This window comes from Ailuropoda melanoleuca, chromosome 9 (genome assembly GCF_002007445.2).
Source record: "Ailuropoda melanoleuca isolate Jingjing chromosome 9, ASM200744v2, whole genome shotgun sequence".
NCBI classification, from domain to species: domain Eukaryota; kingdom Metazoa; phylum Chordata; class Mammalia; order Carnivora; family Ursidae; genus Ailuropoda; species Ailuropoda melanoleuca.
In genome coordinates, this window is record NC_048226.1 from 89,113,636 (window position 1) to 89,124,476 (window position 10,841).

Sequence of the window (10,841 nt, forward strand, 5' to 3'; positions counted from 1 at the left end):
CCAGGAGCGCGCAGGATCCCGAGCGCCGCGGAAAAGTTGCTCCGGCTTTCTCTCCGGGACTTCGGGCTTTGGGAAGTGCATTGGCTCCGCGGCTCCGCCGAGCCTGTGGAATCCTGCCCTCGCCGCTCCGGACCTCGGGAACACCAGCCTCCGCCGCCTCTGCCTCCGGGACTGTCGGCGGCCTCGACAACAATAGCGGCGGCCGCCTCCGGCCAGGCGCCCCGAGCCGGTGCCCGCGGAGGTCCCGGGACCCGAGCCGGCCTCTACTCCCGCCGTACGCGCCGCCAGCGTGCTTCCCGCGTGCAACGCGAGCGCCCGGGAGCGGCTCTTGCCTTGCCCCCCGTGGGGGCTGAGCCGAACTCCGTCTGCAAAGTCCATCCCGCCCGCTGGAGTAGGTCGCGGCGCCTGCACCCAGCCCGCAGCGCCTTCCCGCGCCGATCCCGGGACCTACAAAGCCGGGGCCATCCCGGCCCGGGACGGGATGCGGGTCGGTCCTGTGCGCTCTGCCATGAGCGGCGCCTCGCAGCCCCGCAGCCCGGCCTTGCTGCTCCCGGCCGCCCGGGGCGCCCCGGCCAAACGCCTGCTGGACGCGGACGACGCGGCGGCGGTGGCGGCCAAGTGCCCGCGCCTCTCCGAGTGCTCGAACCCCCCGGACTACCTCAGCCCCCCCGGCTCGCCCTGCAGTCCACAGCCGCCGCCCGCCGCGCCGGGGGCTGGCGGCGCCTCCGGGAGCGCGCCGGGGCCCAGCCGCATCGCAGACTACCTGCTGCTGCCCCTGGCGGAGCGCGAGCATGTGTCCCGCGCGCTGTGCATCCACACCGGCCGGGAGCTGCGCTGCAAGGTAGGCGCCCGGGGGTCGGGACCCCCCGTGGGGTTGCGGGACGCGGTGGCGGGCAAAGGTGCTTGGGGTCTCGCCCGCCGGCGCCGAGGGCCTGGGTGCCACCTGCGATGACTTGAGCGCGGCGGGAGGCATTTGGTCAGGTTCACCTTGAGGGATTGAGGGATTTCGGATGGAGTGGTATAATGGGGGCTCGGCAGGCAAGAGGAAGTGCGGTGTTCAGTGGCTTTATCTCTGTTCTTTGCTTAGCTCCCAGTTTAGCGCACGGCGTTCCAAATAAGTTGTGGAATTGAAATGGATTCCAGGGCCATGCCATTCCCCTTCTCTCATTCTCCTGGCTTCCCCCGCCCCTTGTCCTGGAAGGACGCCCTGCAGTGGGTGCTTCCTTGGAGCTTGGAGCAGCTGGCAGCGCTCTTGCCCGGGCTCCAAGGCACCTGGGCTCAGCTGTGGGTGTGAGGGGGTGGGAAGACCGTGTCAGGCTCGGGGCTTGGGGATTCCGGCTTGAACGCGCGCCGGGATGAGAACCTCTCCCTCCCCAGAGAGCCGTCCGAGGCGGTCTTCCAGCCGGGGCGGGGGATTTGCCCGGCGCAGAAATGTTGGAAAGCCCGCCCCGGCTAGGAACCCTCGCTTCCATTCATGTCTGTATTTACCGGCCAGCGATTTTCTTTTGAACCTGAGAGATTCCATTCCGGAGGAGACACAACTCCTGGAAACAGGCTCCTCCGCGTGCTCCCCCAGCGCCCACAGACGCACAACATTCCCACAGCCTTTGCGAGCCTGACACCCGTCTCAGACATCCCTGAGGAGCCTCCGGGCTGCTCCTTTTCAACCGAAAGACAGGGTCACCTCTCAGTTAAAGTCGCTCTTGGGTTTTCCGCAACTCACCTGAACTCCACCCGCCACCCCCCCCGGGCTTGCTGCTGCCACCTACTGTCCGACCTGAATGAAATTTCAAATGCATGCTCAGCCCAGTTTAAAGCGCGCGCGGGGGGAGGGAATCTTTTCTTCTCCGTCGCTGGGGCTAAGAGCGGTTTGGGGGAAGATATGTCTGTGGGGCGGAGTGGGGGGGGGGCGGCAGAGAGATTTTTCTAGCCGGGGCCAGGGCAGCCAGGCCTCAGAGGTGGGGTGGGTCTGGCCATTGTGCAACCCCTTCCAGTTCCTCTGAGCAGATAATAGCTGAATCCAGATGGTGACAGCCCATGTGTCACCGTTTCCAGTTGAGTCTAGGATATGAGTAACCGGACTAAACAAAAGGCCCTTAAAGAGACCAGCTAGTTTCTGAGAGGAGGTACTACCATTTCCCTGGTAAAGGTGGGGGTGGGAGCTGCCCGCCCCCTCCCCGGGGCAGTGGGGGGGGAGGGGAGATAAACAAATGTAAAAACCATGGAGAACATCCCATGTCCCTCCTGTGACAATTTTAACTCAAGGCTGCTTATACCTGAGTCAGACTGTAGGCAGGTTGTTTAAGGCTGTGTTGTCACAGTCTTTCTGCGAGTCATCTGTTCCTTCTGACTAATGACAGATCTGCATGTTACCCAGCCCCTGCTTCCCCTCGGAGGCTGCAGAGTCACCTCATTCTGTGCTCTCTGTGCTGAGAGCTTTGGGTCTGCCGGAGGTCATGCATTTTCAGCTCCTGGAGATCCCAGGGGATGACCTTCTGTCAGCTGCTTCCAGCAGCCTCGCCTGCAAACAAGGAAGGGCCACAGAGGGTAGGGGCTTTAGGGCCTAGCTCTCCTTGTGGGGGGGGGGGTGGCCTCATGAAAGGAGATAACGTATATAGAAGACAGTTCCTTTAAACCATCTGTATAGTAACCCGTGGATATTTGCCCTGGATGTTGCTGGCTTGGGGTGTTAGAGGCAGCTGGGGCGGCAGAGAAAAGGGGGTGTCAATGAAGGGAGCCTTACTGTCAACCAGAGGCCAAAGATTGAGAGCTGCCGACTGGGATTCAGGAGGTAGCCTCTGCTTTCCTAGCCTCCTAAATGGGGGGGGGTCACCTTCTCTCTGCAGGTGTTTCCCATTAAACACTACCAGGACAAAATCAGGCCTTACATCCAGCTGCCATCACACAGGAACATCACTGGCATCGTGGAAGTGATCCTTGGGGAAACCAAGGCCTACGTCTTCTTTGAGAAGGACTTTGGGGACATGCACTCCTACGTGCGCAGCCGCAAGAGGCTGCGGGAAGAGGAGGCTGCCAGGCTCTTCAAGCAGATTGTTTCCGCTGTTGCCCACTGCCACCAGTCGGCCATCGTGCTTGGGGACCTGAAACTTAGGAAATTCGTCTTCTCCACGGAGGAGAGGTGAGCAGCCTCCGCAGCTCCTCCTGGGGCCTTTCGGGGCAGGTTAAGCGGTTAGGTGCAGAGTGTGGGTTCAAACCAAAGCCAAGGGCTCAGTTGTCCCAGAATTAGTATTTAGAAGTCCTCTCCCGAGGAGCCACGACCAAGGATGGTTTATTCTGCACTCTTGTGGATGTGGCCTGGGGACACCTTGGTGCTTCTTTCTGGGGGATGTCACATGGTGACAGGATGCCCTCCCCACTTCCACTCCAGGATCAAGTTTATTTCCCATTGTCGTCAGAAAGGTCAGTTCTTCTGCAGTACAAATGGTCAGCCTGTCCTTCACAACATTGACGCCTAAAGGAAGATTTCAAATCCTTGGCTATACCAAGTTGGGGGGCGCTTTTTTTGTACGTAGATAGTATCACGGACCTAAGCTGTTGTATTTGCATTCTTCTGCCCTCCTCCTTTGTACCATATTTCTGTCCCACTTCAGGCTGGCCCCCAGTACTTTCTTCACATTCTCTGGTGACTTTTTAGACCTCTTGTTTGGATACATCTTCAGAAAATAGCCACATTGAATAATACATGGATGTTGGCTGGAATTGGTTGCTAAATATAGATCATGACTTCCCTCATAGAGGACAGGATGAGCTTGATAAGAGAATAATGAGACATTAAGATTTAGAGTTGGGGTTTCAGGCAAGGGAATTCAGAAAGCCATAGAAAATAAAACGTACCTGATTTTAAGAGGTGGGCCATATCCCTTATGGGAAGATTAAGAGCAAGAAACCCTTCTGGAATTGTGGAGGGGTGTGCATTATTTTGTTGCAGTTACTCACGCGGGGCTGCCCTGACCTGTGCATTTTTACCTTTACCTTCACATTGGAGGAAAGAGTACAGGGTTGAACTGCCATAAAGCCTAGCTTTATATCTGACCTTGCAATACTTATTGGAACATACCGATTAGCAAAGAAAAGCAAAGTGTTTGCAATGGAGAAGTTTCCAATTCTTGGAACATGCTCCTTTGATATGTTGATGTATTTTCTGAAACATGCCTTACACACCTCCTTACTAGCTTTTGAAATCAGCATTGCACAGGCGAATGTCATGTGCACGGAGTTTGGCAACCCGAGGGTTAAGCAATGGCAGGCTGACGCTATTCGTGTAACCAGCACAGGTGCAGGGTTTTAGTACTACAGCAGCCAATCAGGGGCAGACAGTGTGGGTTGAGTCATATTTTCCGTTTACAGAACCAATGGGTATTTTACATAACGACGGGGAGGTCAGGCTGAGGACATACTGAAGTTAGCACATGTATACTACACTCCAGGGAACAGGAAGGCAGGAAGAAAAAAAAAACACAACCAGACCTTTGAGAGGAAAAGAAATTGACCCATTAGCCAGTACCAAATGTTTGCATTCGACTTCACAACAAGCGACTTACGGAAACAGGGCTATTTCAGAGAAGCAGGGAGGAGCACAGTCTGCCACCAGATGATAGAGGTTCCCCAACGTGGCTCTGGGCTTTAGGGGATCCATGACCTGTGGGTGGCTGGGTCCGAGTGAGGAGACACCTGCAGCTTCAGAAGAGAGCCTTTGCCTAAAGATTTTTTTCAGACTTGAGCAGTTACCTGAATAGATAACCCCCCGCATAGAAGAACTCGGCTCAGGTGCTGGTGGGCCGACCGTGTGTGCAAATGGGCCCTGCACCCGTGAACTCCGCAGCCGCTTCTGTTCGCTCATATAACCTCTTGGTCCAGGCTAAGTGTTCTTTGCAATTAAACACCCCAGTCGGTGTAATTAACATTCCTCGCGCCTTTCCCGTCACAGTTATCCCGGCCTGAGCCCAGGTGGACAGGGTTCCCTCTGTGGGTATGTGTCCGCGCGAGCAGGAGTGCTGACAACATGAGCATACTAGCAGTGACTTTGGGCCCCATGTTCTGTAGGGCAGAGTGGGGGCCCGAGGAGCCCTGGCAGTCAGTGGAGTGATAAGAATAAGATGGGCCTGTAGGATGCTCAGGCCCCTTACCCCTCTGTCCCGAAGAAGTAGGGATATACTGTTCTTCCCTGATAGCTTTGTAGAAAATGTCAGCATTCCCCTAAGACAAGCTCCCACTTCTGCAATGTGAACTTTGTAAATTGTGTAACCCTATTAGGATATCTCTTCTAAGCTCTAGCATAATGAATAGTATTTGGGGTTTTGCATCATACCCTCCGCCCTAGGCGCTCTCTCGATACTTTGCAAATGTTTATTGCAGTTTGTATTGGTTTGTGAAATCCTGAGTCCTCGGTGGTTACAGGGCACTGCTTACTGGATGAAGGGGTAAATGGCATTCCTTGGGCCTTTGCCTTTAGTGCCTGTGGGTGCTGTTATAGAGAAGGCTTTGTTTTTCATAGCAGCTGATCTGGAAGTAATAGCTTGTTTCCTCTCCTGCAGAAGCCAGCTCAGACTGGAAAGTCTAGAAGACACACACATAATCAAGGGGGAAGACGATGCTCTGTCAGACAAACATGGCTGCCCGGCCTACGTGAGCCCTGAGATTCTGAACACCACGGGGACCTACTCCGGAAAGGCGGCCGACGTTTGGAGCCTAGGGGTGATGCTCTACACCCTTTTGGTGGGCCGCTACCCCTTCCATGACTCAGACCCCAGTGCCCTCTTCTCCAAAATCCGCCGTGGACAGTTCTGCATTCCTGACCACATTTCCCCCAAAGCTAGGTGCCTCATTCGCAGCCTCCTGAGACGGGAGCCCTCCGAGAGACTCACTGCTCCTGAGATCTTACTCCATCCCTGGTTTGAGTCTGTCTTGCAACCTGGCTACGTCGACTCAGAAATAGGAACTTCAGACCAGATTGTCCCAGAATACCGGGAGGACAGTGACATTAGTTCCTTCTTCTGCTAATCCCCAAACCTCAGAAACCTCATAATTCTCACACATGGCATTTCCATTTCTAAAGATGGACAGGCCTTTCGGCGTGCTGCCAGCCAGATACGTGATGGCATAAAGATGGTAGCTGCTGAACTCAACATGGCACCCTCCTGTTGGTTGTGATGCGTGACTGTACGGATCTGAGGAGCACACGCTCTGATCGGCTGCCCTGCAAAGTTGTTTGCCTTCTGAACGATCCCTCGCCAACTGTCCCGCTGTCAGATGTGGGGCGGTTCCTCGTCTCCTGAGGTGGCAAAGAATATGGATATCCTACAGCACGTGGTCAAGTGAAAGGAACGGGAACATTGTAAAGGGAGAGGAAGTGAGTCGCACAGTGGCATTTTGGGGCAATAACCATATTTTAACAGGGTGACGAATCATTTGGGCCAATAAACCTGCCATCTTTGAACTTGTCTTTGGGAGCTAGACTGTCGCTACCCCAACTTCTCTATTGGAAAGTTCTTTTTTGGGTTTGGTTTAACACACACCCTTTCTTCACACTCACAGTTACCAATGACCCTGCTCCGTTGTGGGAGCAGACTGTTTGAGGAGAATAGGAGCCTGCCCGAACCACGAACCCAGGCTCTCTCCTCCATTTCCTGCCAAGACCTCATTTGCACTAATGCCTTCTTTCTGACCTTGAAACGTCCCCTTCTTTGCTAGAAAAGCACTTACCAGCTGACCGTGGAGAAGCATCACAAAAGATCTGAACTCCTGGCTATTTCAGAACTCTGAGCTCAGACAGAGAGACTGCAGATTTTGTAAAGTCAACTTGAGCACTTGGAAACTGTTAGCTTTGTTGGTTCCCCTCAAACGTTGTCAACATTTAGCCTTTGTTCCCAAGACCATCTCAGGGTGGAGCATTTTGTCTAGCAGGAGAAAGATAAGCAGAGGCTCTCCTTGCCTCTCCCAAGAGCAAATGTTAAACATCTTCGTGCTTTAGAGAAAGTGAATTTTGGATAGTCTTAGACGATTCTCAGACCCACTTCCAGGATTGTACTTTAACCCTTCATGGATATGGTCTGCCTCTGGCATTGTGCGTGCGTTTGGAGTTTTGCGTGATGGGTTGTTCGTATTTTAAATTTGGTGTGGTTTACGAATACGTCTCTGTAATCAGCATCTAGAGTGAAATGGCCCCAAAACTTTAAAGTCAGAAGAGGCTTTAAAAGTTAATCTCATCCGACTTCTTTCCTCTTTCTGCCACCTCCCAAAGCAGAAATCCTCCCCTGCCCCCCTCCCCCCGCCCGCCCTTCAGCTTCCCTCAGGTGGGGAATCCAGCCTCTGTTTGAATGCTTCCAGAGATGGGAGCTCACTACCTACAAAAGCTAGAGCTTAACGGAGAAAACTGCAACTTGCATTAAAAAAACAAGAACACACAAAATATCAGTAAATGTCTCAGTACTGAAATCAGGTGGTTAAACGGGTAAACCAAACATACTGTATTCTGAAAAAATGGCACAAAACCAGGCAGTCATCTTTAAGGGCTACGCCTAGGCAAACAATTAACATGCATTGTGAGAATGCTGTGTATACCTCACGTACTGTGTACTTTGTACATATATATTTTACCTTTTATACCTATCGTCCAATACGTTTTGTTGTTTTGGCTCTGAGGCTTGTTTTGTTGTCTGTGTCTGTCTGAATAACCTGCGTGTCTAAAACCACGTGAAATGTGAATGATTATCGGCAATATTACCTTGACAGAATCATGGGACTCGGAGAAGAGAGAGGACGGAGCCTCTGTCGTACTAACGTGCTCGTGGTTGCTCGACTGTTGTATCTGTGATACATTACCCGGCTGAGGACTCTGGGCTGGCTGGGGCTTCTGCCGGGAAAGCTCGAAACACTAGATCCTTCCTGTACATGTGTATATATGTGAACAGTGAGACGACCGTTTCTGACTTGTAGAGAAATTTTAATAAATCTGGTTTCGTAAATAGGCGCAGTGCATTCCTTTTGAGTCCAATCTGCCTTTGCCTTGTGCAACTTCGTGCTGGGGATGCAAAGGTCTCTGGCCTCAGGGTTTGGAATATCACAGGGAAAGGCAGAAGTAAACAGCTGATGATTATTATGTATGACCTTTGGCAGAGTTGAACCCATTCACTTTTTCCGTTGAAGTGGGCAAATTCATTTTGATGGGTGAAGCCAGTTTGGTGAAATCAGGTTGGTGAGGGCTGTGGGTTGGTACAGAGCCGAGAAACATTCGAAGAGGAGAATGGCTTTTGGTCTTTTTTAGGTCAGGGGCCCTTGAGAATTTGATGAAAGCTATGGCCACTTAGAAAAGTGGATACATACAAATCCAACAGAATTTTGTTACAACTGTTAGAAGTCTGCATGTGTCCCTGAGGGCACCCCAGACTTCCTGCTGAGAACGACCCTCTCCCCCCCATTAGATTTCATTAAAAAGGCTAATTGAAGCATTTCCTTTTTTCCCTGTAAGAGTAAAAATGGAAATAAAGGAAGGAAAAACTAAAGCGACATTATTTTGAATCACAAAGGTAAAGAGAAAGAAAGGATTCTTATATAATTAGGTTTATAGCTTCTGGGTTACATCAGAGTCTATTTTAAATGAAGTAAATTAGCATGGAGAGTGATTTAAAAAAAGACTTTACACTGGAAAACGTTGTAACAAATACACAGACAAATGCACAAAAAGTGTTTAGCTCTGAATTTTCACAAGCCCAGCACTGGAAGGCACTGGCATGACCAGCAGCAGGATCTGGAACACTTGCCAGGATCCCAGGATCCCCTGTCCCTTTCAGTCCTTGTCCCCNTTGCCCCCCCCCCCCCACCATGGGGTAGAATTTTAACTCGTTTTCACAGTGAGAATTAGAATGGAATAAATCAACTCCGGGTTTACATGAAGAGGCAAACAGATGTCACCGATGACAGACTGCCTTTTTCTAGGACTCAGGCTGAGATCACCCAGGAAAGTAGACCTATGACACCAAAGTAAATTGCAACTCAGGCCTCATGACCCAGGAACTTAAAAGAAATGGAAAAAACACATCAGAAGCAGCGAGGGGAAATGGCCAAATGCCTGAGTAGCTTAGAAACTAGGAAGCTGGGTGTTGGTCTAGGGTCATCCCATGAATAGGACCTTTAAAGCCCGAAGTTTCTGGGGCCTCAGAATATGCAATGTCCTGTCTCCTTGTTCCAACAAATCTAGACCAGGCTCTGTGTAACTCCTTGGGCGTACAGAAGGCTAATACTTTGGACTTCCCTGAGCTTTTTAATCTAAGGATTTCAAAACACTTTGCAAGCAATTAAGGTTACAACATATCTTAGTACTGTTGTTACATGTACCAAGTGCAGAGAAATATGGGTCAGGATTGGCTGGGATGGCATGTGATACCACAGATACATAAATGTAATCTCTTCCAAGGTAGGAACAAATCTGGGGCAATTTCACCCCGTTACACTATAGAAGTTTGGAATGAGAGTGTGTGAGCACCGGCTGGAAAGCCGATCGCTTTTATTTCCCCTTGTGTCCTCAACCTACGTTGTGGGATTAAATCATGCAAGTAACATCTCCATAACCTTTTGTTCATAGCATACTTTCTAGAAGGTTTACTCTTGCCCTCCCCCTTCCACTCCCCCCTTTTATATTCACAGAAGCTGAGTGAACTAGGCAAGCCAAATATTATTTGCTCCATTCTGTAGATGAGAAAACTGAGTCACAAGTGTCTTTCAGTAGCTACTCAGGGGCAAGCAGCTCAGAGCTGGGACTTGAACTTGGGTCTTTGGACTCCTTGCTCAATGTTGTTGTAGTTGTGTCTGCACACTGCAGCATAAAAGTCTCCTGGTAGGATGATGATTGAAGGAGGTGGTTTGAGATAAATTCAAATACTGAGCCTTTAGCCCAGTTAACCTCTTCGAAAAGACCCAGTACATAAGCATAAAGGTGGGAGCGTTACGCAAGGTGAGAGATATGTGATTGAATAAACAGTGCGCCCACCATGTGCCAGGCCCCGTAGACCTTTGGGAAACAGATGACCCAGACTCGGTCCTAGCTCACTGAATGGGAAGCTCCACGGGGTCAGGGACTGTGACAGGCGTATTCACTTCCGGCTCCCCACTGCCCAGCGCAGTGCTTGCCTCAAGCAAGGTGTCCGGCGTCAACATGGATGGACGGATGGATGGATGGATGTCTTCCAGCACCTCAGAGCCACAAGCAAGGAAACAGAAATCTTGTGACTGGGGTCTCGTCCTAGCTCTGAACCCCTTCTGCTGTATGACCTTGAACAAACAGATCTGACACCGTGGGTCTTATTTGTTCATCTTTAAACAGGAGTGATGCTCCTTGATTTCTTTCCTCCGTCCCTTCAGCTGCCATTCTGGGAAAACAGAACAATTCTGTGATTCTGTCAAAATAGGTCCTATAATGATCTTCGTCAGACTGACCATGGGAATAGTTTTGTGCTTCCTTTTAAAACGGCACAGCCAAGTGATTGGGTTCCTTGTCTAATTTCACTCCGGGCAAGGAAAGGCCTTGCAGCAATGAAGATTATGGAATTGGCTTGTCAACAAGCCTTTGGGCGGGATCTCATTACCAACCCCATGGAACCACCCACATCAGGTTTTCGTGGATTCTGTAACGATCCCAACTGCAGTCAAGGACTTGTGGTTCTTAGAGGAGGTAGAAAGGCAAGATGTCTCCAAACAGCACACCTCAATCTTCCTAGAGGTTTGACGGCACGTACCTCCTTCTATCTTCTCAGCAACCCCATAAGGTGGGTGACCTGTTCCCATTTAACAGATGTGATTGCTGAGACCCAGAGGCGGGACTGTCT

General features: G+C 51.3%; 1 protein-coding gene across 2 annotated transcripts; it reads left to right on the forward strand.

The window, feature by feature from the left end:
• The first annotated feature begins 445 nt into the window (after positions 1 to 445).
• TRIB1 (tribbles pseudokinase 1) lies at positions 446 to 7,987 on the forward strand. 2 transcript variants are annotated; one of them, XM_034668608.1, is made up of 3 exons: positions 446 to 841; positions 2,847 to 3,139; positions 5,556 to 7,987. In XM_034668608.1, exons 1-3 carry the CDS (start codon positions 482 to 484, stop codon positions 6,019 to 6,021), a joined length of 1,119 nt encoding a protein of 372 aa, XP_034524499.1. In that variant the 5' UTR covers positions 446 to 481; the 3' UTR covers positions 6,022 to 7,987. The 2 variants fall into 2 exon arrangements, with proteins under 2 accessions (XP_034524499.1, XP_011225174.1); XM_011226872.3 differs by lacking the exon at positions 446 to 841 and adding an exon at positions 860 to 2,547.
• Positions 7,988 to 10,841: the final 2,854 nt, after the last annotated feature.